The sequence below is a fragment of the Centropristis striata genome, chromosome 15 (assembly GCF_030273125.1).
Source record: "Centropristis striata isolate RG_2023a ecotype Rhode Island chromosome 15, C.striata_1.0, whole genome shotgun sequence".
Taxonomy (NCBI): domain Eukaryota; kingdom Metazoa; phylum Chordata; class Actinopteri; order Perciformes; family Serranidae; genus Centropristis; species Centropristis striata.
In genome coordinates, this window is record NC_081531.1 from 21,671,874 (window position 1) to 21,698,510 (window position 26,637).

The window sequence follows — 26,637 nt, forward strand, 5'->3', positions numbered from 1 at the left end:
CTGGAGGACCGGGGCCTGGACCCTCACTTGAAGTGGCCCTCAGTACAACTAAATACATTTGAGCATGAAATCTTAAAAGTGCAGTGTAAAAATGCACAAAATTACTTCTTGCAATTAATGTTGGTCTGCTGTTCTTGCACTGAAAAAAAAAAAAGAAATCACAGTTTTGTACTGTTAAACATGCATTTGAGCATGACATATGTTACGTTACTGCACTGTAAACATATTTAAAATTGCAGTTTAATTATATCTGGTTACGTGCACGGTCCTATATGTGGCCCTGTGGTGGCGTTGATGAAAAATTGTAGCCCCCTCCAGCATTTAAGTTGCCCATCCCTGAGTTAGTCTGTTCATTAAGTCATGTACAGTGTGTACTAATTGACATGTGACTGTAATGGAAAGTCCTAATGAGATAGTTAAGCCACAAGAAACTTACTGTTGACTAATTTCAGTCAAACTCCACTGACACCTGAGTGAAGTTTTCCTACTGCGAGGTGAAGCAACAGTTTGATTTTGGCTAACATTAGCAAGGCGATGCTAATTGAAAAAACACGATAGTTTTGTTTACCTCTGCTGTCCGCAGCGAGGGCGGTTTCTTCAAAGCCAGTTTGAAAGAAGTTTCCATGGCTCCGGTCATTTTCATAACTTCGGTTCCAGTCCACCTTTTTACTTCCTCTTTAGGTATCCTCACTTTCACGTCTCCTAGTTGCTCTCTTAGCCGACCCGAGCTGAACAAACTCACATCCCCGTGGATCTTGTCCTCGCCGAGCCGAGCATGGATGGAGTTTACCGACCAGGAGCTCCTTCTCCTCCAGGAGATCAGAAAAACTTCACTTTCAACTACTGCGCGTCCGAAAAAGAGACTATACGACCACTAAACTGTGACAAAAAGTTGATTCTCTGGGACCTGTAGTCTTGAATTCTGTACATCTTTGGTAAAGGCTATATCCACCTCAGTAGCTAGCGTCAGTCAGATCCAGGAGTTCAGATTTAGATCCCTCCTCCCGCAGATCTGAGTGTGGAGAGTTGACGACATCTGTCTGCACGGAGATGATGCTGCATTCAGATACAGTCGGAAATAAGAAAATTCATGGTAGTAACGTTAAATGAACGAGAGAAATAGCTAAATGTATTGTGCAAGATTGGGTTTTCTTTTATGATTCAACACAAATGTTTCATATAAAGATTTCAAAAACAATGCAACAAAAACTTTCTAAACCTACTTCCAATCTGTTTTGTGTAATGGGATAATACCAAAGTTAGAAAAGGAAAATAAGAAAAGAAAAATAGGTTATAGGCTTTATAGGTCACGTTTAAGGTATGTTTAACATACTGTATAAGTATTTAGATTTATATAAGATTTCAGCTTATTATTCAGTATATCTAGACTGTGTACAATATCAGGCGATATGCTGCCTCCACAGCAATAGGCTAATGATAAAGAACAAACAACTCATAAAGAGAACATACTAAAGCATTATTTACACATATTACACAACCAGTGATAAGAGCAAGAAACATATGGTATGGCATCTCATCATATCATAAATCTATTGCACAACCCCTGCTGCCTCAAGCAATATACATACATATAATTATATATTTTTAATTACCGAAGTATAAAACAGGATGCAATCATTTGCTACTCATTTTTGCCACATGTTGAATTGAATACTGTACAAAGACAATGTATTAAATGTTCAAACTTTTTTTCCACTTTTTTTACATAAACATCTTGACTTCTGAATGTTATGCATTCTACATAATAATAATAATAATAATAATAATAATAATAATAATAATAATAATAACAACAACATAATAATGAGCTTTTTACAAGTCATAGCCATAGACTGTAGGTCAAAGCCTAAAGCCTAAAGTAGTCTAGCTTTAAGGGGATAAAAAAAAGCCATGTTTAGTTTTGGAGCTCTAGTGTACGAGCTGAGAAAGGAGTTCCTCAATGCAGCATAGATCCTCCCTCTGACTTCTGACTCTGAAGTCAGATTGCTCCGACAGGCTGGTCAAAATGCGGACAAATCAGACTACTGAAACGTTTTTAAAAGCAAAAGCTCACCCAATACTCTTACATCTTGTTGTTTAGTGGGAGAATACATTTGAATTTGTTCTAAAAGCAAAAGCTGCCAATCATATCCAATTTTAACGCACCTTTCTTAGTTTTACCCAAACTTGAATTAGACGCTTGGTTTTGTTTTTTAGTGAAATTGGTTTAACGACGGCTTTCTAAAGTAGCTTTTCACGTGGAGACAGAGGGAATATATCAATGTTGTCACTGACAGGAGACACTGATATTTGCATTAGCTTTCAGCCAGGACGCTCCTTCCTTCATTGCATAACTGCGGTGTGTGCGCTCGTTTCGTTTTACCTCTCGTGCCGTGTGGAGGGAGGGCTGGTGGAGCCACGGTCACGTTTCAGGCAGGGTGGTAAATCCAAAAAGTGGGTAAAATGTGTGATCCAGATGGTGAGCACTAAAAGTCAAACCACCACCAATCTAAGCAAAAGTGTATAGATTTTGCCCAAGATTCATAGCTACTTTCCAGTCTGTTTGAAAAAAAGAGGCAGCAATAGATGAATGCTATGAAAAACTTATTGTGCATATGAGATTAAAATGTGTAAATAATACGCTTAAAGGCAAAGAAAGAGAAGAGAAAACTAAAACCAGTTCACACGTGACAGTTATGAAGTCATGGGATAGTCTATTCAGTGTTTGTGTGGAAATGGAAAAGAAACCACAGCTTCTAATCTGAGATGTAAAGAAACATAAACTTGGAGCCACTCCATTGAATCAGAGCCAGTTCTGTGGTCTCCCTTTCACAGGAAGCTTGTTTGGGATGTTGCTGAAATGCAATGTCTTCTAAATGGGTACAAACCAGAGTATGTGGTCAAATCTCTGGATAATACCACTGCAAGTATACACTGGTCCTACAAAACTACCAAGGTTTTTATCCCCCCATACTTTCTCATCATTAATTCCTGGATGTGAATTATAGCCCTAGGCCCTCTGGTTTTCAGTTTTTTTTGGGGGGGGAAATATATTTTATATTCACACATCCAATCTTGAATCTTTCCAGGATTTTTTTCCCTCTTTCCCTTTGATTCCGAAACAGAAAACATTCCCAGTGACACATACATTCTTAACATCGGCATCTTTATTGCACAACAGTCCCATAAAATTGGGAAAAAATAATTTGAGGTGACAATTCATAAAAGACATTCTGTACAAATACATGGAAATAAACACCGTATGTACAGTTTACATGAACCGTTACACATATCATGAGCAACTAAATAATTTATTCTTATACAAAGAGGGAAAAGCAGATGTAAAGTCATACCTTTTAAACATAATGGCTGGGTTGTACAAAAATGTAGGCTGATACAGCGGAGCATCCTTAATGAAGTAACAAGCAATTTTACCAGCAAAATGAGCTCTCCAGAAGCCTGTGATGCATTCATGCCACATCTCCATTAAGACTTGGGTCATATATAGGGTGCGATTTGACTTATAGACAGAAATAAACACTGTTCTCAGGAAATACAGATGGTTATTCCTACTTTTCCTAACAAAACAAGCCATTCTCAGCACACAGTTCGACTTACTTTAAAGCCCATCAATAAGCTTGAGCTTGAAGTAGACTCAAATCGTTTAGGAAGATCTTTTGAAATTGGGTTAAAAAAATTTGGTGAAAGAAAATTCAGGCAATATTTAGTTGGCTGCTGGCTAGATTAAACTTTATCCATTTGCCTGCAATTCACTTGCCATCAACATAAATTTGCTATGTAAAACACACACACAATTGTAGAGTGCTTTATGGAAGAACATACACATAGTTCCTCCCTGCTTTTGGTGCTTACTTTATATTATTTGGGAATTTTTAACTCATCTTATTCTGCCCCCAATCCAATAAAGAAATAATATAACTTCATTTCCAATGCTGTCTTGTGGTGACAAAAATAAGTAATAATAATAACAATGAATAATGCCCCATTGGCCCCTCTGCAGGTTACACTTTATGCCTTGGAGAGAATCTACAAAACAGAAGCTGTGAAAGCATCTCCACCTCCCTGTTACACTCAGCAAATCGCACCCTGGCTATATGGCAGAACAATTAAAATCATTTGTCAATGTCATGGAAAATCAAACAAAACAAAAAAAAAAGGAAAAAGGTGTACTACTGTAGTTTTGTATTTTGTGTGTTTTTTCTTCTTCTTTTTTAGAATAACCATCATAGAAACTGGTTTGAAAATAGTGTTCAATCCATATATATTTGAATCCACCACAGTAAGGCCTCCTGTGTTCCTCTTCTCCTCTCTCTGCAGCAAACATCGAAGCAGTAAACATCGTAAAAAGGTGGCAAAGCTATAAAAGTGTGAAAATATTTCAGCATTTTGGTTTTAAAATACATGTAGATGGTGCATGTTTTTAGCTTTTCCACAGTAGAAAGGGACCTTTCTCCTCCCTTAATCACATTCTGAAGCAAAATATGTGTAACAATCCTCATAAGGAATTTAACAACCTTCCCTTTTTCGAAGAACACAGCATAGAGTCTGCACACAGATGACGCTGACATTCCTCTGATTAAAATATCTTAAAAAGTATACCTCAGGGTTTTCTATGGGACATCTGTAAAAGTGTGTTATCCACGGCCCATATGAAGATCTGAGGTAGTGCTGTACCTATGATAAGAATGTCAAAGCCACTTTTAGCCATTTCAAAATCAGTTTGTCAAAACCAAAAATCACGGTGTGCATCGATTAACCCCAATGTGGCCAGAAACAGAATAGGCTTAAGTCAGGTGCGAGTTGCAATTTGACAAGAAAATAAAAGTTGTCATTGAGATATCACAGGGAAATTTTGGCTTGTAAACAAATACATGAAGGTAAGTGAAATAACATAATTGGTATGAGATTGATAATGTTCTCAATGATATTTACCTCAAAGTAATGTCTAAAAAGGTCCATCTGTTTCCTTTAAACTTGTAGTCCATCAGGTTGTACAACTGGGTTTAAGATTGTACAAAGAACGAAAAACCATAAAAGAAAAAAAAATCCATTATTATTATACTGTAAATATCCTTAAAGTTTCATTCTCAACTGGAAAATGTATAAAGTCTTTGGCTTTTGTGTCCAAAAATAAAAGAGTTCTGCTTTAAAAGAAACATTCAAACAAATGGAGTAGGTTATATCAGGGATGCTTCAGTTATCCGCAGACCCTCGCTCCATCTGTGGGACTGTGGTCTCTAGTTCCCCCTTGTGGTGCAACATCTGCATTGCACCTCATTCAGCAGCAGTGGTGGTGGTGAGGAGAGGCGCTGGCTGTGGTCCATAAAGACGTGCACTGCTCTGGCTCAGAGTAAAGATCCTACTAAGGCCAGACACACAGGTCAGGAAACCATGTTGGGGGTCAGCTGCGAAGCTTGGACGGCCGTTTTTGGGGCCAGAGTGGCACCACCCAGGTCTGATTGACTCCCTCTGGCAGCTCATTGCTGGGGAGCTCAGTGCCATTACAGTCTCATAGTAGGATCTGGGCCACATAAGGGGAGTGAGTGCTGGCCACTGCCGCCAACAGGGGAAGGTCGCTTGACTCGATTCTGCAACAATATCAAAGTAAAGATCAGGATATCAGATCAGGATAAAATAATAAATTGTGACTATTTCAGAAAGTTTTATTTGGCCATAAATCCTGATGCAATGACCATTGGAATTTTCCACAGAATTCAACCCTGTGAGTTACAGATTATCTGCACTGTTTTGCAGTTCTTTTTTATGGTAAACATATCAAACTATAGCAAAAAAACATTTGTTGAACAAGATGTTGAACACAACACTGACTGGTGCCTGTAGAGTGTCCTTGTTAGCTTGTTCACAAAAGGTATCTCTAGATCCATGTTTACTAGCTAGCACTGTTATTCATTACGTTTCTTGCCACGTCGCTATTTGTCTTCAGTGGAGTTGTCTGAAACTATTGTCTGGACTGTTGGCAGCGTGTGTGTGGATTTGCATCCTCATGGGTGTGTACAAGACAAACAAAACAAGGAGCCACTGCTAGAGGTAAAAAAAATAAATAAAAACAAATGTAAAAAAAAATGTTTATGTGAAGCTTTATAGCACCTGTTAGTTGAGAAAAGGGGTTAAAATGCTTACCCTAGGACCATGCCCAGTTCTTTTACATGGACTCTTGTCTGGCCCTTCAAATACTCAGCAAGCATCTTACTCTTAAAGTAGATTTCCTGCAGGCGGTCCTCAAGGTGCATTATACACTATGGAGGAAAGGAGAGACAGAAACATGGTCAGTGAAACACAAGAATCAAAGTGGTGATTAATGTACACTGACAAATAAGAATTAGTGTTTGACAGAGGTGAAACATACAAAGTTGGGTGAGAGGTTGAGTTTGTAGAGCTGGTGAGTGGACTGCAATAAGCTGGAAACCAGGCTGGACACCAGGACTTCCTTCCCTAGCTTGTTGACATCCGTGGCTCGTCTCTGACTACTAGCCACCTGAACTGTCCACTTGTCTGTGTCTGCTATAATGCAGACAGCCTCCGCGATGGGCTCATCCAATACTGGATGCTGCAGACGACAAGAATGTTCATTAATTTTAAACCAATGAAACACATGAAACGAGGGATTCCTTACCATGTTATTGCATGCATCAAACTCCAAAGCAAAGCCACAAAGAATAGGTCCAAACACTTCATTCCTTTACCTGAACAGCATGGGTTAATTCAGCCATGAGGGATTGCCGTAGCTTCTCGTCGCTGGGCAACCCATGCAGTACAAAGTCTGGCACGTAGGTGGGGCAGTAGCCTCCAAACAGAGACCGGCCAAAATTGGCAATGGTTGGCTTCGAGTAGTTCTCCACCAACTTCGACCTATCAAACAAACATATGACAAGACATCTTTGTTTTCAAATGATGAAGATAGAAAAATAAAAAAATAATAAAAAACAAAAAATAAAAAAAACACACAATTATTTTAATATATTTTTAAATGAAATTTAAAAAAATAATGATCACTCTCCAACATCATGGTTCATCTCACAATTAAAATATCTGTCAAAAATAATCATAATAAGATATTTTCCCAAATTGTTCAGCCGTGCTGTGAAAGAATACATCGGCCCTCTACTCACCCTGGGAATGGCACCAGCACTTCCTCCTGCCAGTCCTCGGTCTCCTCGCTCTCACTGTCTCCCAGTGCGCTGTCTGAGCTCTCGTTGCGCGGTATTTCCCAGTCATTAACAGGCACTGCCTTACGCTTTTGGTCCTCTTTGCTGTTGCTGCTCCCATCCTGTGAGAAGGGTACTGACAACAGAAGACCCTTGTCCTGCACAGCAGAACAGCCCCTGCAGCAGCAGTTGTCGGAGGAATCTGTAGACCCACACCTGCACCTCCTGTGGACATCCAACAAAGTGTCTCCCTTCCTGCTGGACCCAATCTCTCCCCTACCTGAACCCAAACAGAGACCCTGACCCCTCACTGCACCTGGAAAGCTTTGATTGCCCAAGTCACCAGGCCGGCAGACTCCCGAGGGGTCCAGCAAGTCTTTGCGCATACTGTCTGTGGTGCTGGACTCCTGCCGTTTGGTGACATCGTCAATAGTCCTAGTCTCCACAGGGTTCTCCATGCTGAAATACTCATCAAAATCATCTACACAGTTTGGGCTCCACTGGGGCATCTTACTTGACACCCGCTGCAGGGCTGGAGCCACCTTGGTCTGTATGGTTTGGTCCTCTGATACATTGGTGTTGCTGGCCTTTGAATCTGTTCCTCTCTGCAGCTGCTGTGGATAATGTTGCCCATGATGATGCTGTTGTTGCTGCTGAATCAGCAACAGGTGCTTCTTGTGCTTTTTCCTGTCCTCCTCCACTTTCCTTCTGCGGCTCTCTGTGTCCGACTCAGGAGACATGGAGTCTCCAATGAGGAAAGTGACTTTTGTTGCCGGCTCATCCTCTTCTGTTAGAGTCAAAGCCATGGGCCCTGTCATGGTGTTTCCAGATATCACTGGTACTGGCACTGTAGGACCGAGGTTCTTATCTGGGGGTTTCTTCTCTAGAGGGATCTCCAAAGGCCGAGGAGACAGCACTCTGGCGGGCTGATTCCCAGTTCCTGCATCCATCCCAGCCTCTGACCAAGAGCTTTTACCCTCTGTGATGACAGGGCTCGGGGATGGACTTGACTTGATTGTAGGTATGGATGGGACAATAAGTCTCAGCTCTCCTTTGATCTCTGTATCCAACACACAGACCTGCTCCCTAGGGGATGCCGAGCCAACCCGCAGCACCGTCTCCAGTCTGGCCTCTGTGGCCAATGGGCTGCTAGACTCCCTGCGCAGCTCCCCAGGTTCAGCATCCTCTGAAGTCCTGATAACAGGGATGTCACCCTGGCTGTGTCCTGTGTGAAGCACACTGCTCCTGGACCCATGACTGTCACTGCTGTCCTCCTCCTCCTCCTCTTCCACCTCCTCCTCATCTTCTTCTTTGGGTGTGTCTCCAGTGCCATGCTCTGCCTCCGTGTCTGTGTATGTGCTGCTCTGGAGGCTGTTGTCTGAGGGGTAGCTGCTGTCCTCTGTCTCAGTCTGACGACCATGGGCCCCTTGGGACAAGTAGTCCCCACCGGGTTTATGGACAGTAACCAGGACATAGTCAGACTCCTCCACCTCTCCCTTCCTTAGGGAGGTGGTGATGAGAGAGCCGGGCATAACGATGGCTTCATCCTCAGCGCTGTCCAGCATGTGGGTCTCCAGCAGCTCAGAGCAACGAATAAAGTAGGTGAGGACATAGAGGAGTCTCTGGACCAGCTCCTGTCTGCGGCCTACCACCACGGTCCTTGACAGCCGTACCGGTGACCCAATGGAACCGTACAGGTCTCCTACACAGTGAGTGGGGGGAAGCATTAGCATTGCTGAACAGTTGTTGGGTTTTTTTGGATGCAGTTCTCACATATGAACACTAGGTGTCACCATGAACTCACTTTCTTTGTGTCTAATGTCACTTCAGGTGAAAGTGTGAACTCCTTAACATACTCTTAAAGATGTCTGTGTGTGTATAAAAAATAATGACTTGCTGTGCCAAAAAATAAATAAACAAACACATATGCACATGCAAAAAAAGAAAAGACAAAAGGAGAAAAGTTAAGCAATCAAATTATGTGCAAATTTCACAGTATTATTTCATTTATTAATGTTATTGTAAGACTGCATATTTATCACAAATGAAAACTCTCATGTGAAATGCTATCAAGGAGAAGACTGAAACATATGAAACTGACACACAAATAGCTAATACAGATTACAGACCGAATAGAGCTGCATGAAAAGAAGATCTAGTCTAGTTCTAACTTGTTAGATTTATAATGCTAAGCTCGGATGTGTTTCAGCTTCTGTCAAGATGAACTCACTGGGTTGTGTGTGTGTGTGTGTGTGTGTGTGTGTGTGTGTGTGTGTGTGTGTGTGTGCGTATGCGTGTGCCTGTGCCTGTGCCTGTGCCTGTGCGTGACTACCTCACCTAGCTGTGCCCAGAGCGGGTTGTAGGGGTGCGTCTTTGCAAGCATGTCGACGCTCTTGGAGGAGTGCTTCTCAAGGAATATCTTGATTGGAGGTTGCCCATTGGGCATGACGGTGGGCACCCAGGCCAGATGATTGGTCAGGATGGCTGTCAATAATGCAGGGAGGAATCTGGAATATCAAGATATGTGTTGGTCAGCAGAGAGTACAGGAGACTACAAAAATGTACGTCCTAGATGGGGAAAAAATTTGCTTTGTTTCCCAGTGTCGCTCCTGACCTTGTTGGGTTAGGTCAAGTTCTCTAACTACGTGGAAATCTTTGGTCAGATGTTTTCTTGTTGGACTGGACACCACATACACACACCCTCCACTGATTGCAACACAAGTACACAGAAGTAAGCGGGAACATACACGAATGACACGGAGCTACACACACAATCTATTAGCATGATTCACTTCCCAGTCCTGACCACCAGTGTCTACTTCCCTTCCTGTCTCATGACTCAATACAGTCATGATAGTCAAGTTCAATCATGTGCTACAACAAAGTTGTGACTGCAGCAGTCATCAAAAGCCATTAGTCACGAGAAACATGGATGAGATGCCTCAGAAAAGACATGATGTTATACAGTTAGACCAATGGTAGCCAGGGAGATACAATGCTAATTTAAGAGCCAACATCACATAGAAGTAGTTTTGTGTTAGTCATCCTAGCTAGTGCTGGTGGAAATAGTGACTTAATGAGAAGTGTTGCTGATAAAGAAACAGTAATGGTTGTCTAGGGGATGCAGTTTCTATTGATGGTCAAATATAGGACAGACCGCAGGGATATAGAGAACATTAGAACATTAAGGTTTGTGGAGATTCACACTGGACCGTGCAGTGCAGTACGGATGCATTAAAAAAATTAATAATAATAGATATGTTCCTTGGTCTTCATTATTTTTTAAATATTTCCAATCAAACAGCGTGGGTGGCACAGTGATGTTGTGTTACATGTATTTTTTATATTGCTCATGTTTGAATTTCCACTGCCTTCTTTTGACTCCTCTGCCTTGTTGGAAGTGCTTATGTTGAAAACAACTATATATTGCTTGTTCCAAAAACACATCAAACACTATTGTCAAATTAATTAATCCAAGCAAAAAATACAAAATATTCTCTTGTTGTGAGTTTTGGTTAATGGTAATTTTAAATTTTGTTAAACACTGGTTTGATGCTCAATCTAACCCATACATGTTATTGTTTATTTGCAGGCTATTACGTTTAATATTTTTCTTCAAGCTTAATTTTTGCTTCTGCTTAAATTCAAACAGTGATTGGAAAAAATATTTTTTACAATTATTGCTGTCCTTTAAGATCAACTTGATGTAATAATTCATTTCAGTGTACTTAATGCTACTTGATCAACTGAATATGGGTGCCATGTTCAATAAAGGCCTTGCTACCAATTCATATATGTACAATTAGCTGTGGTTTGACATGGCTTTGTAACAGTAACAATAAGCAATTAGAGACTGGCAGGGATCTTCTCATTCACAGCTCTCTTTGAGGCAGACAAATAAACGAAACGAGTGTGAAACATTCAGAGTGTGTATGTGCGTGCGTGCGAATTTATGTCTAAGAAAGGGAGAGAAAGACCATAGACTGTGTGCATGTGGGAGACAGAATGAATAGTGTGTGAACCTGCATGCATTTTCTACACTTGTCCAGAAAGTACAAGCAAACAAAACATGTGGAAAAACTGTGCATGTGTAACATTTCTTAATGTCTGGGTGGTTCTGTGCATGCATTTCCGTTTTTTATATTTGAAACCTAAAGCTTGATTCCTGTTTGTTTTCTAAATGCTTTTCAGCTCAAAGAAGATCAATAGGGGATGTGCAGTCTGGTTTCCACAATAGATGAATTTGCTGTGCTGAAAACCACCATGTCATATGATAGATTTCTGTTTGGGAATGCATTCTATAATAGATCCATGGATATAGCCCAATAAACTTTTGCAACATCTATAGAATTTTAGTGACTAATGGCAGACTAGGTGTGAGTACAAGCAAACACTCAACTGGTTCTTGGAGGCCTGCTCCATCAGCAAGGAGAGCTCCTTCATGAAGTGACCACAGAGCTGATTCTTCTCAGATGCTCCAGACATCATAGTCAGCCAGACAGGCTCAGCCACCCGGGGCATGGTGTAGAGGTCGCAGATGGTCATCCTGGAGATGAGGTACGGCGAGGGAGGGATGAAAGAGGGAGAGGGCATGGAAAGACGAATGAAAGGGAAGGAGGGGAAAAAGAGAGAAAACAGACAGGGAGAGAACAGACACGTTATTGTCTCTCGTGGTAAACAAAAGAGATCTCAGTTCACAGAGCTTTGCTGTCTGCACTGAGGCCATGGGAGACCCTGGTTGTGTGTGTGTTTGTAACAATCCAACAAACTTGCACACACAACCCTGTCTCTTGCTCTGTACAGTGTGTGTATATCTATCTGTATATGGCTCAGTTGGGGCATTTGTCCATTGAGGAGGACTGGAGTTTCCATGGAACGTGGGGCGTGTTGGTGAGCATGTCTCGGCTGGAGGCCAAGCTTTGACACAGGGGCAGAGGGGAATCTCTGCGGCCTGAGGAATGTGGAGAATCAGGCGTTTTTAGTCAGAGCTAAAATATTGACTGCAGCTGCTGGATTCTGGGTGCACAATACAAATGAAAAACTGTACAGAAAATTAGAAGAGGTGTTGTCTGCCTAACTCTTTTTCTTGCAAACATATCAAACGAGAACATATTATAATAGCAGTCATCTGCAAACAGAGATAATACAACAACATGGCCAGGCTTAAAAGTAAAGAAAAATAAACTTAAACAGCTCTTATCACACCAGGTGATCTGTCACAAGACTTTGCAGGTCCAGCTGATAAGTAATAAAAACTATGTTCTATTACAACCTATTTGACTCATATAGAACCTGTTGACAGAGGAGATGTGGACAGAGTGCATGCTGAGAGAGAAAACAGGTGTTACACAGTGAAAAGTGACCTTCACTAGTACCAGTATTCCAGTAATCAAGTTATTTAAGGTTGATGACTTTTTCCAGGGAAACAGGAACACTATATGTGCTCATTGTTTGTGGTTTTATAAGAAGAAGTTATTAACTGGGTGTTAAAAGAAAAACAACTGAATTCAACTGAAATGTATACCGGTGTTGCAAGCAGTCCTTTTTTGACTTAACAGTTTGATGTTTTAATCCTACACTAAATCTTTAATTACTGTCTAGCAAAATTGGCACTATATTTAGGGGTCGCTACATTACATCATGTGATCCTGAGCTTGACTCTACACATTGTTGACAAGAAGAAAATTAATTAATCACAGATGAATCATTAATGATTCATGAATCACAGTACTGAGGGGTCTCTTGTAATTCAGCACACCCAAAACATATCTGACTCTCTTTACATCTTGTTTTTCAGGAGGGTAGCAGATATGATTCTTCATTTTGACTGCAGCATCAAATAACCTAATAGTGCTCGACTCATTCCTCATATGCATGACCTTTTTAAACACAACTTGACCCTGCTGTGTCTGGTCTACATTCACCCACTTAAGGTCCCCAGTGGTTTGGAGGTCTGAGGCTGAGCCAGTGCTTGATCAGTGGGATATCTTGTCTTAGCCTATCTGCAGCAGCTGTTCAGGTGAACTTTAAAGAGCATGGACGTGATGTGAAATTATGTTGTCCCCGGCTGATGAGTCAGACTTAAATTATCTCACTATGGTGAGACAGTTCAAACAAGTCTGACCTCATCTATGGCCACTGAGTTGCTGTGTTTTCTTATGCCAAATAAAAGGCCCTTTTACATATTGCAGGTTATAGCTCTACAGTTATGGTCATTGAAATTTTCTGGTTGCAGGTACTTATCCATCATTAAAAAATTTGGGCTCAAACTGCATTTTTAGCCGTTCAGATATTAGCACCTCCATGCAAACATGTGTGGTTGTACTGTACCTTCTATGTCAAAATAAAGAATAAATGTGCCATTATTGCTGATTTACCACTCAGCCAGTACTTTAGTTAGTACAGTAAAACTAATTAATAAAGCACCTTCATTATTAATTGTGCAGCGTGAATTTTAAACTGCTGTTCAGATACAATGACATTGTTGGTATTAACAACCCATCCCCACAGTTCCTATTGGCTGCCATTTGGTGCATATTTTTACCCAAGATGCTTCAGAGAATGATATGTGTGCTTATTTATGTTTGCTCAAATGGGAATTAGACTCCAAACCTTGGTGTGTTAAGTGGTTATGCCTGTGCCCGTGCTTTTCCTCAAACTGCAAACCCTAACATAGGCCCAATATAGGCTGGTGTGACTTTTATGTACACATGCCTCTGCTAAGTGCTCAGCTTATCTTTGCCAGCATGCGTGGGTTAGTGTCCATGCCCACCCTCCAACTACGTCAAAGCAGAATCAGCATCAAGCAGAGGCATTTCCTCCAGTTTCCTTCTGTAATGTTCCATGAAGTCAAAACCCTTTAATGGAAAAGGTGGCTACACTTATATTTAGCTACGGTCTCAAGGTGAGATTTTACAGATATTTTGTTTGTCCTGGGCAATATCTTTCCTCCTACTGGCATTCACATATTATTTACTATTCTGGTGCTCGTGGCTAGTGTCTGAGGTAGATAGGGTTGCCACTCTATCCACATCAAGCCGGAGGCTTGGGTTGCTGTGGCTGGCTGCCAGCAGGCATATGACTGCAGCAATGAGGAGACCTCAGACAGGGGACTGCCTGCCACATTGTGTGTGTGGCGAGTGAAAGTAGTGGAGAGAGGCATTTGTGCACGCACATGCACACGCGAACACACACACTCTTTCATATTCTTGGAACTGGTATTGCTATAAATACTAAATAAAGCATCGTCTTGTTACGGGGAAGTTGTGGTGTAGAGTTGAGAAGTAACTGGTTGCTTGTAAAATTTCAGCCAAATCAGCTTCCCTAAACACATCAAAGCCCCATAGCAAGCACTCCCAGCATGCACTGCAGTTAAAATGCAACATCTATGGTTTGCTCATGACAAACAGTGTGTGTTCTTTCTTTTTCCAAGCATGTTTCAACATCTCTTACTGGGCTAAGTGTACATTGCTATCAATTATCTGTTATCAATTCATTTAAAAAAAGTAACAAAAATGGGCAGATGAGAAACAGCAGGGACTGTTAGCATCACACTATCCTCACACATAAACCGCAGTGAGTATTCATTAATTATTAATTGCTATGACACCTCAGCACACCACATCAGTAACTGGAGCACAATTACAGAATCCCTTCACCTCACCTGTTACCTTCAGATTCCATAAATGTACCATGGTATACAGAGACACCAACTGCTCAGCTGGCAGTTAACATGTGGCCTAGGCTAACAACATTGTGAACATTGCCTAGAGAAAAAAAATGTTTTTCTTGTAAACCTGATGCTTGTTTTGTCTGCAGGTCAGAGCATCTGGTGATTATCAGATGTCATCAGCAAAAACTTAGTTTACTGCCTGCTAGATGTTAAAACTCTTAATGGCGCTGGTAACTCACCATCTTAAACTATGCTTGAAATGAAAGGCATGAGAAAATACTTCTCATGTCATTAAAGCTGTGAAAATGTTAGTGCCATAACATGAGTAACACCAGATTAGTATGGGCACTTGGTGACCTACTTAAAGGAACATTAGAGGGCTGGGCTTTTGTTCAAATGCATGTTAAGCAGTTTATGTATGACTGAACTTTATTTGAGCACTTAAAATGGGAAATTGAGTGCTTTGAGTTTGCAAATATGCAGTAAAAGTCAGTGAGTAAAACGTTTTGATTGTGTTTGGCTGTTTTTATGCCAAATTGCAGAATCCCTGTGTTGTACTGTCTAAAAAGTTAACTTTGATGTAGGGTGCTTTCAACAGAAGCATCAGTGTTTGTCATGTTTGCAACTTTAGGAGACCTAAGGAAAAAATAAATTATGTACGATTATTGTCACATTAGTGTCATCGTGAGTGAATGTGAGTTGTTGCCCAACCTGAACTCATTGAGTCCATCCACCATTCGGCTGTAGGCCAAGGCCCTCTGGCTGGCATCAGCTGACCGCCGACTCATCTTCATGGCCTTGAAAGTGACACAACACACATGCACTTTGAGATATTTGGCACTGAAGCTGACAAAGTTACAGGAGATGTAGAGCAAGGAATTTGTTCGAGAGGAGAGAGAGAGAGTGGGGCTGAAAGGAAGATGGAGGGTAAAATTGGAAGCCATCCAGAGCTTTGACGGTGCCAACAGCAGACACCAGTAAACAGAACCACAGATATACAAAGTATGACCATTGAGCGGTCAATCTGACAGCAACTCTGCTCATTACAACAGCAAAGGGTTTATGTTTTCATTTGATACTATTCATATCTTGCTGCTAAATGGATTTTACTGACAGGCTTATCTTCACAGTGTCAATCAGAAAGGTGGTCAAAAAAAACACAGGGGTACTGTCCACTGAAGAGCATAAAGGAAAATAAACCTCTAAAATGTCAAAACAATAACCTTTGGACTAAATTACACCTGCTGTTGTCATGTCTACTTGATAGAAAAAAAACACAAAACAAGTCTTGTCCAAAACCACATGTAATTTGTCTATAATCAAAGTCATATACATTGATTCACCTGTTCGATAGCGCTCTTGAGTTTGTTCATGTGGCTTTCAAAGAGAGGGAAGTGGGAGAAAAAGAAATCCTGGAAGCGGTTGTTCTCCTCAGGGTTGGGAGACAGCATGAAGATGACACCAATGGCAATCTTCTTCTTCCGTGCCACGCCGAGGCTAGGTCCACCACTTTCGTCAGACATGTTGAAGCTCTCCTCGACTGACCTGATGAGAACAGGGAACACAAGTATGAAAAATCGGTTGTTTACTTCATATGTAAATGTGAATCACAGTGGTTTTGCAGATAAAGATCAATACAACAATGTCATTTAGCAGACGTTTTAGGTCAATAAAGTTATCTATCAGTTTAGGGTCCTTTGCAAAGCGTTTTTCTTGTAATTTTGTTGCACGTTATTACTGTTACCTACTGCTTAGATATTAAAAGTAAATATTCTATCCCCATTTATTTTACCTGTTTCAACAGTTAGGTAGAGAAAGATATTTTGGCACATCTGTTAAGCAAAGAAAACATGTTAAAATACTTTTAATCCTAGCCTTTTTTTACTATTGAAGCTGGTAAACAAGATGCTTTGGTGTGCTGCTGAACTGGAGCGCCTAAAAGATTAGAGCACTCAGTGGCTGACAGCTGCATTTACAGTGACAGGCCAACACAGCATACTGTCTAGTCACAGCACACGGCGTGTGTTTCTGAGCGCAGTGATTAGTGCATAGCAGCAGTGTGTGTCATTTTTGTGTTCCAGCTGCCTACTGGATTCTGAGGAAGTCCTAGCAGGATAAACTTTACAAAAGCCTGACAGAGGGCCATAAACAGGGAAGAAAAATGGAGTGGGGGTCACGATTGTTAGAGACTCTGTTAAGTGTGTGTTTGTGAAGTTATGCAGAAAAGACCACAAACTTTAAACAGTTGTCTCCCTCTCCTAAGCGGCACTTTAATTTCTTAAAGTGTGTGCATGTCTGTTTAAAAGGCTTGACTTTCTCTAGTTGTACTTCACTGCGTGTACAATCAAAATGCTTATGAACCTTTACATGCTTGCATGTATGTTTATATATCTCACCATCGGGGGAAGACGCCGTTTTCCAGGCTGGTGGTTTGGCTGCGGAGCCATCGGCGCTGGTAACTGGACGCACAGCTGCTGGTCAGGGAGGAGCCAGGGGATGGGAAGGGAGTGATGAGCAGACTGCTCAGAGAGGCTAGAAGGGAATGATGGAGAAATGAAGAGAAGGATTGGAGGTGGAGAACAGATGGAGGGGATGGTGAAAAAAGGACAAGAAAAAAGAGTGAGTCAGACAACTAGTGCGTACACACTACCACACAGAGAGAGACAGAAATCTAAAGGACAATAGCTGTCCGTACTAAGACAAGAAGAACTTGAAAATGGCAAACATATACAACACACAAAACACAAAAACACAACCAAACACACACAGGCCTCTTTTCCTCAAACGCAACCCCTAATCACTTCATGACTTTCTTATGAGATCCAATATCATATTCCAGCAGTCACATGCTGCAGTTTCCCGACAAACCTGGCTTTACACCATGCTGAAATGGAAATGACAACCTACACACGCACGCACGCACATACAAGCCCTGTTTACTGAGTTATTTACAACCCAGACAGCTTGCTCTGATCAATGGTCACATGAACCATTTAGACAGTGTGTGATCTTATGTCTGTGTGAGGAGATAAGGAGAGATTACTTCAAGTAGTGTGTGAACAAGAGCTTGTATGACATATGAAGTGCTATAAACTTAAAGACATAGGCAAAGCGCTACAGGAAAAGAACAGAAGAGGTATACAGAATGAGAACTGTCTCACAGAGGGATGTGCATGTATTTGACTGTGTCAAAGTTAGCTAATGAGCTCTCCAGCCCAACAGCATTGGGGAGGTGGAAAGAAGGGAGATGAGAGAACGAGGCTTGAATTAGAAGCTCATTTAATAGTAGCAGGTTTCGAGAGCTGCTATATTTAATCCTCTGCGTATGACCCAGGTTTAGGCGGAAAGCACAATTCCCGTCATACCAGTCATGCCTATGGGTTATGGCGGTGTTTGTAAGAAGGGGAGGGAAGGGGGCAACACAGGGGTCAGTTTTCATTGCACAAGGTTTCTGCCTGGGCCCCATAAACACCCCCATAGTGTCTTCCAACCCTGAATCATCTTCTTTCTTTATGGTTTTTGATCAAAATTTTTCAGAACTGGCAGAGTAGATAGGGATCTATAGCTCTATTACCCTGCATCTTTCTTTCCATATGCACCCAGTAAGCCTTGTGAGGGTGCACCTATAGGTGGTTTTAATGAATGGAAAACTGCATACATTTGTGTGTGCATACCACATGAGTAAGCTCATAACTTAAGCACAACCAGTAACAGCAACCAGTGATTATGTAACTGTTCACGCCCATGACCTTGAGCATTAAGGTTGAAGATCGTCATCCATTCTGACTAAACTTTTTTTTTTTTTACTCGTTAGCTGCGTCATTCGGCTAGCCACAGACAAAAACATTTTTGTGAGCCTTTGATGTGTTCAAGTAGAAAACTAATGAATAATAACCCAATAATTTCCTGACTTAGGTTTTATCTTTTCCGTTCTTTAACCTCTTCGGAGTTGACAAGAATAAATGTAAACCTAATTTAAAGCTCAGCTGTAGGGCTGAAAGCACACCAAGCTGTGTTGAGTGTAGGTCAATCCAAGCTTTAGGTCCTGGTCTCATTAACCTTACCTGACCTGGCGATACCGCTGTCCCTCTCATCGTGAAGCCCTCGGCCAGGCATGTCCATGGGGTGACTGTGGCCTAGAGGTAGAGAGGAGGAAGACGAAGAGAGTCAAAGGTTAATGTTAGGGCCATGACAAGGGTAAAGAGCGAGGGCAAAGGGAGAAAAAGGTCAGAGGTAGTCAGGTGACAAAAGGAAACAGAAAGGAGAGATAGAAGAAAATCAAAGACAAAGTTAGATGATGAGAAAGAAGGAAAGCAAAGGGAAGGAAAGGAGAGGCATGACAGACAAAAACGTGTGACAAAAAATGTGAGAAACTATGGGACTTGCAAAAATGAAAAAAAAAAAAGAAAAATACCCATGGCCCAGTGACTTATTCAAAACACCTGTGTCAGCATTAGACTATGAACCACACAACTAACTCTTACATGTGAAGCCACCACAATGAAGACTAGATGTAAATGTTTGTTATTTCTTCTGTGACACGGCTGTTACCGCTTAATTCTTCTCATGCTGTTAGTGCATCCTTTCTTTTGTAACACCAAAAACAGGAAGTGCCACAAGCAAAAGAAATACAGCAAAAAGCACAACTGTTGTAATAGGCCGTTGCTCATTGCGTTCACTATCTATGGCAGCTGCTACTACTTTGATGCAACTTTCTACAACGGACACCATAATATGAATGTCACAGAGCCCATTTGCTTGTTCTCAAATATCCTTCTTGTCAATTCTTTGATGGAAAATGGGAAAAATGTCAATGCTTCTCACAGGAGAGAGTTGTGAGAACCACAAACACAGTATTTCATGTGCAGTTGAAAGCATAGCTCTGGATGATATGATTAATGAGTAAGTCATCATGAGTGTTTGATGCAAAGCATTTGAATATTTGTATATGTGTATGTGCATATGCTACTGTGGCACACTGTGCTTCATGACCATACCAACATTGAATAACTACAAATAACACACCTTGGCAAAATAAGGGTGCCCTGAACAGAATTATAGGTAGACAGCATGAATGAGGGAGAGGCTCTTAATAGAAAAGAAATCGCCATACATTGAATGAATGATTTGAATTTAATGAAAGTAAAGCAAGTAAAATTGATTCCCTTTAAAGACTATAATTTTAGCTATCTGGATTGTTCTGCGTAGTAAATGCACACATACATAGAGGTACTCTTCTTGCTTAATCAAAAAGCTCATTGGGAGATAATTCATCTATTTGCAAAAAGCTATGCAGTGGATGCTATATTACAATTATGAAAAAAAAGCTGATATCACACAGGTAACAAGTTATAAAGAGCAGTGTGTGTTACTGGCAGTGAGACCCCTTTGTTCCCACCCACCCTGTACAGTATTTTAGGAAGTGGGATTGTGACTGAAATATTACTGGTTTAAATTTAACAGAGAAAGTGGCGTATTAAATAACTATTTTCCCATCCTCCAACAAGTGCTGCCAAAGTACCCTTGAACAAGGCATTTCCCCACCAGCTGCTCAGGTGGAGCAGCTCAGTGGCTAACAGCAGACTGTGTTACTGCATGGATGCGAGTGAGCATGTTCCTGAATGTGCGCATACACTGGCATTTACTGCATCATTAAAAAGATTTATAAGCAAAAAAACAAAAATTTACAATTAAACAACACAATAAATACTGGGAGAATACTTATGTTGTTCTTGTTGATGGTTAAAATGCACATAAAACCTACAATACCTGCCAAAGTATCACAGTAACTATAGAGACAAATTAGTGAAATGATGTGAGGGAAGAACACAGAGATAAAAAGGAAAACTGCAAAGACTCAAACTAGAACAGCCACCAACACCAGTGAGAACCCATGCACACCGTTCTGCATCATACACCTGCAGGCCTGGGTCAGATAGTTCTGGCAGATATAGTTTTACAAGTTATTTGAGAAAAACTTACAGCTGACAGGTGAGGCTGTCTTATTTGGCACTACCATGAGAAAACATTGGAACAGAGGGTGGTTGAAGAAGTACATATCCCTCTGTGATTTACTAAGCGTCAGTTTGTCTTGTTTAAGTTTGCTGCCAATTTCAGGGAACCAGCATTTGTAAATAAAATTCACAGCTCATTTAATGGTGTGGATGTCTTGGAGCAGGGCAGCGAACTGCATTTTTACAGTCATTTTGTGCCACTTGGATTTGAATCCTAATGCTCTCACCTGTCAAAATGGTCTTGTGTTTGAAGAAGAGCATACCAAACACGTCCAATGGTAATCACCTCACATAACATTTTCTGCAGCTTCTATCTGACCCAAGTTATTTACAGACATGCTGTGATATTGCATGCTATGACTACTGCTACCGCTTCTAGTGCGAGAATCACCACACAGGCATGCAGCCGCTGAGAGTCAAGGCTTATACAAACACTACTGCTGCAACTTTAGCCTACACACATGCATGCAACTGACACACATCAGTTGTGGTCAGTTTTAAGCGCCAACCTGAAAAGAAAGATGCGCTCTTGATGAGGCGCAGAGGGCCCTGTTCAGAGAAGGCCCGTCGAGGGCTGCAGAGCTGAGAAAATCCTGCGCAGCACAAATAAAAACATGGAAAAAAAGAAAGGGAGGAAAAGGGAAAAAGACAAAAAACATGAATAGTGGTTAGTGAATAAGTAAGGAGGAAAGCTGGCTGCCTTCTGTTGTCTGACCCCTTCCAGGTAAACAGCTGAGTTACCGGAGATTTTTTAGTCTGGAATGAAATAATGACCATCATCTGGTGGTACATTCAGTCATACAGACAAACAAGAAGGCTGGTATTCCTCACAGAAAATACATCTAATCAGACAAATAAATTATGACAGACTTTCTGAATGTGTACAAGTTGATCATTTGTCTTTTCTGTGAGGGTGACACAGAGAAAATGCACAAAAACAATAGAATTTGCCAACAGTTCTTTATAATCCTTTTAAAAATATTCGTCTTTCTATTGGGAGCCTGTCATACTAAAGGCTTGAGTTAGGGTAGGGTGTTTGGTTTTACTTTTTCAGATAAAATAGATCTATAAACACAATAAGAATCACCATGTGACTAAGGGATGAGTCTCAGATATACTGCAACAAGTGTTTAATAAGATAACAATTGATTATGCAAATCTACTGAGAAAACTTGCGCTTGCAAGACCAGTTTGAACATACTGCAGCTGTTCATGAGGTCAGTGGAGAGGAGCAGTAAGGGAGAGCTGTTGGCAGAGTCTATCTAGCCTGGTTTGTATTCAAAAGAGGAATGCTAAAGAGTCAGAAAGTGAAAAACAAAATCAGCTGATTCCTACGAAGGCACTTCAACTTTGTAAACTAAACAAAAAGTGAAAAGGTTGTACTTGGTCTAAAGGTGTAGAAACTCACATCTAATTCAGTCAATTATTACTCCATTTTTTTTTCTTAAAGGGATATTAGTAATGATAGCTACTGCGACAACATAAGAAACATAAGATGCATGGAATATGTAGCTATATGTCCTCTACACGTTCTTTCAAGAAAAAAATAAGTAAGTATTTGGCATTGATCAAAACAAAAACATTTCACCAACCTTATAGCTAATATTCACAAGCGAACAAATAAATGAAAATAAATAAAAATAGGAGGAGTCATTGGTGGCTAAAGAAGGTTTGGCGTGACACTGGGTTTCTGTGGTTACCTATGTTTCCTAGGAGACTGTTGGGCCCGGTGTTTTGATCAGGCCTTAGTGTGTTGCTGTCCTGTCCAATGAACTCTAGGCTGTCTTGTAACCTGCACAAGATCAGAAGACCAACACAAGTTAGTAGGTTTATGCAGATGATTTTACAACAAGCACCCACAATACAAAAATATTGTAAATATTGTATGCAATTAATATATTTAAAGTTGACTACAGTTGACTATTGAGAAAGAGTGTGTTCAACTCAAAGAGACAGTGAAACACTGAGAAACAGACAGTATCAGACAGTTTCACTGGTTGACATGATACACAGGGAATATAGAAAATATCCAAGGCAGGTGGAGAGGGTATCTGAATCTGCTGGCGAATGGAAGACGCTGTCATAAGAATCAGAGCGAGAAGTGCTGATAATTATGTGTGTGCTTACGTGTTGAGACTGCCGTACACACTGCCTCCCGTCCTGGCGGTGAAGACCTTGCTCAGCATCAGCTGAGGTGGCGATCTGATACAACGATAGCATAGGGACAAAGATCATCAGCATGTGTTCTCAGTTCGTGTGCTTGTGTACAATTGTGCTTCTTTCCCGCCAAACTTCATTTGTCTCTTCTTCATCAGCTGTTGATTCCGTATTCTCATTACCTGATCTGGTGGATTTTTAGCGTTGAACCTTTGTAGCTCATAGCCACAGAGCCAAACATCATTTCACCCAGCATTACCACATCAGACGAACACCTAGAACCCTGGTCAGGAGAGGAGGAGAACAAATGTTTGATGTTGCTACCCTTCAAAAGCAATGAACTTTACGGGTAACTCAAGATTTTGTGGTCTAATAAGGTTACTACTGGACCTTGGAATATATATACACAATTTACATGTGTGTATGGGCATCTCCACTAATGCAGCTGTGAATTAAGATAAGTGTTACCTGGAAGCGGAGACCCTGCTCCTTGGTTTCCTTGGTTTCTGAGGTGCAAGAGGAGGAGCTGTCCAAGGAACTGCTGCTGCCTCCAGTAGGACGGAGCTGGCAGCATTTCCCAAACATCTTAACCTGGCCCTCAGTGCTCTATAAGGTAATAGACAAAAATAATGCAATTATTATAGGCCAAATACCATGAACAAATGCTGGTCTAAGTCTGCAGTAGTTTCAAGTAAGTTACACCAGAAAATAATAATACACTAAATTAACTGAAAGGTAAAATCCTCATTATATGCCCATACAGATTTGAGTTTTACAGTTTGACTTAATGATGAATAACACCACTTTTTACTGCTTTCTTTGCTGCCATTAAGGATGCAAAAAACAGCTGGTGAAGTACAAAGCATATCAGCCACTTCTAAAGTTTACTCAGCCCAGATGGATTATTCCCTTTCAAATAGTGTATCAAGAAGCCTCCATTTGCTCTATAGTTATTATTTACTTGTAATCCTTGTTATTAATTTGTGACTAAACAATAAAAAACATCAATAACTTTAACAAAAAGGCAGATGCAGACAGATATGTTTAGATGTTAAAAAAACTTGAGCCCTTTAATGTGGGGACAGCCCATACACGTGTGAATAGATAACAAAGTCAAGAGGATTTTATTGCACAAGGGGTTTTAGTTACAGAGGCCTCTGCGAACAAAAACATTATTAGGGAAGCTGACGTCACCTATAAAAAGTCACATTTTCTATCTATTTTCACCCAGATGCCCTGGCATGGTCCCAAATATAAAAAGTCACTGGCCCATATCAAGAAAACTTCTTGATGGAAAAAATAAATGAAGTTGTATTGTTCAGGTCAAAACCATAGAAACCTGATCCACTTGTGTAAACAGCAAACCAAAAGCAATGTGAGCTCAATCAGCCTGTGTCATGTGCCTTCTTAACTTGGCAGCCAATTCAAGAGGAATGCATTTGGAAGGGCAGGGAGTGGGGGGGTGTGTGTGTGTGTGTGTGTGTGTGTGTGTGTGTGTGTGTGTGTGTGTGTGTGTGTGCTAGCTAGGCTCTGGTAATGGCTCACTTGAAACCACTGTCGCTGCCAATGTAAGAGAGGAAGAGAAAAGCAGAGAAAAAGGACAATGAGAAAAAGAAACCGAATGAGATAAGGAGAAAAGGGAAAGCAGGCAGACGAAGACGAAAATTATTGTTTTTGCTTCATTATGCTCTTTTTAAGTCTGTTAGTAAATCATGTATATATGAATGCAACTTGTCATGTACATATTTTATTTCCTTTTATTAATGAGTATTTTTGTAGCAAACAAATTCTCATGCAAGAGAAGCCGCGCTGATTCTAACCGGGAATGTGTCTGAGTGTGTACATGGGTGTGTGTGTCCACTGCAGTGCAGTGTGAGGTGTGTACACAGAGGCCAGCAGCATGTGACTGCCAGTCATATGACTCTTTCGGGAACTCGTGAGCGAGCAGCACTGCAATTATTCCCACCCTCCCCCCTCTCATTCTCTCTCCCTCCACCAGTCCAGCTTCATCCCTCTGTGGTTCCTGCAGCTTTCCTTTTCTCCTTTAATACATCCATTTCTTTCCTGGACCAGATTTGATTTCTTCTCTAGCCACTTTCCTTACATTCTATGCTTCCCCAATGAACCCCCTACTTTCTTTTTTTTTCAATTCTTTCTTACTTAATCAATTAATTAATTACTTGTATCTCTATTCCTGATTCTGTCTGACCCTCTGTGCTTTGCTTGATCCTGCTGTTGGTCTCTCTAAAATAAATTCCTCTGAGTTGACAAAAAAAACAATATGAAAGACAAAAAACAGCCATCATGTGATAGAAGTCACACAGTAGCTCACTAACGATGCAGAATCCACCAAAAATATTATCAGCCCAGGCAACACACACACATTGCACAGACTCCTTTTACTGCATATCACTATGCATTATCTTATGGTTTTTTTTTTTAAAAGTCCAATCCCGACATAGAGCTTCCATAACGTGCATGAGTTAGGAAAGTTGAGCAAACACACAATTAAATTCTCAATGTTGGTGTGTCATAAGACAGCAGGTGTGTGTGTGTCTGTCTGATGGCAAGGTTTTGGACAAGATAATGAAGCAGATGCACAGGCAGACAATAGAAGGTGAAGCAATATAAAGGGCAGACAGAGAAAACCTTGTCCAAATAAAAGACGTAGGGCCAAAGAGGAAGCAAAAGACAAGGTAAAATGTGCAGGTGAGATGGAGGTGGAAAAGGCAAAGAAGAAGACAGACAGGTGGGAAGGGCAGCTTTTGCATGACAGGGCTAAGAAACTGTGACATACTATGAAGACAGGTTAAGTATGGTGGGAGAAAAAAGAAAAAAAACAACAGGCTGAAGTAGAGTCAGAGAAGTAGACAGGGATATAGACAGGTAAAGATAAATCAAGGCAGAGAGTGATTTAAAAAGGATTATAGAGATAATGCAGGAAAGACTAGGATAACCAGACTAATCTATAGAAGCAGAGGACAGTAATCAGGACACTAAAAAGATTTTTTTAAGAATTAAGAGACAAAGACAAGAGAGAGTAGATAGCAGATTTAGAGAAGGAAGATGCAGAGTGGGAGGAAAATTTAAAAAGGGTGAGACCAAAGCAGAGACAGAAGAAGACACAGAGACACAGAGAAAGACAGACAGTGAGTGACACAGCTGTCATGTGAGGATGAAAGAATGCTGCTTACACATGGGCTGTCAGCTGAGGCTATTATTATTGGAGATAAGAGCTCCAGAACAAACCGGTCAGGGTTAGACAGGAACACACAGTGGTGTTATGAAAATATTAGGCATGTTGTTCAGAAGTTTAAAAAAAAGAAAGAGCAGTGACCATGTGTTTGCTGCCAGACAAAAATCAACAAGCAGGTGCAGGATGTGAGCTGGAGTATACCCAAAGCTGGTTTTCAAAAGACATAATTGACTTGTTTGAAAGCTATTGTTGCACACTCCCTGATAAAGACTGCAACACTGGAGTAAAGTTTTTCCTTAACATCATGTTTGCCTGGCTGAGGGTGTGTTTAATTAACCATTACGGAGTCTCATGCACTCACTGACGCACACAGATGGACTACCTGTGCCAACCTTCAGAACAGCTTTACCT

At 40.9% G+C, this 26,637-nt stretch overlaps 1 protein-coding gene across 1 annotated transcript in view; it reads right to left on the reverse strand.

Annotated features, from left to right (window-relative positions):
- Nucleotides 1–3,149: 3,149 nt before the first annotated feature.
- Nucleotides 3,150–26,637, reverse strand: part of fnip1 (folliculin interacting protein 1) — a 35,714-nt gene continuing 12,226 nt past the window's right edge. Inside the window, exons 3-18 of the mRNA XM_059351468.1 lie at nucleotides 23,499–23,636; nucleotides 23,213–23,313; nucleotides 23,001–23,075; nucleotides 22,574–22,665; nucleotides 21,383–21,466; nucleotides 18,924–18,995; nucleotides 17,256–17,391; nucleotides 16,203–16,404; nucleotides 15,571–15,656; nucleotides 11,587–11,733; nucleotides 9,525–9,694; nucleotides 7,152–8,889; nucleotides 6,726–6,891; nucleotides 6,389–6,589; nucleotides 6,163–6,278; nucleotides 3,150–5,609 (exon numbers count right to left, since the gene is read on the reverse strand). Coding sequence (XP_059207451.1) covers nucleotides 5,531–5,609; nucleotides 6,163–6,278; nucleotides 6,389–6,589; nucleotides 6,726–6,891; nucleotides 7,152–8,889; nucleotides 9,525–9,694; nucleotides 11,587–11,733; nucleotides 15,571–15,656; nucleotides 16,203–16,404; nucleotides 17,256–17,391; nucleotides 18,924–18,995; nucleotides 21,383–21,466; nucleotides 22,574–22,665; nucleotides 23,001–23,075; nucleotides 23,213–23,313; nucleotides 23,499–23,636 — 3,603 coding nt within the window. The 3' untranslated portion in view covers nucleotides 3,150–5,530. The remainder of the gene's footprint in view (nucleotides 5,610–6,162; nucleotides 6,279–6,388; nucleotides 6,590–6,725; nucleotides 6,892–7,151; nucleotides 8,890–9,524; nucleotides 9,695–11,586; nucleotides 11,734–15,570; nucleotides 15,657–16,202; nucleotides 16,405–17,255; nucleotides 17,392–18,923; nucleotides 18,996–21,382; nucleotides 21,467–22,573; nucleotides 22,666–23,000; nucleotides 23,076–23,212; nucleotides 23,314–23,498; nucleotides 23,637–26,637) is intronic.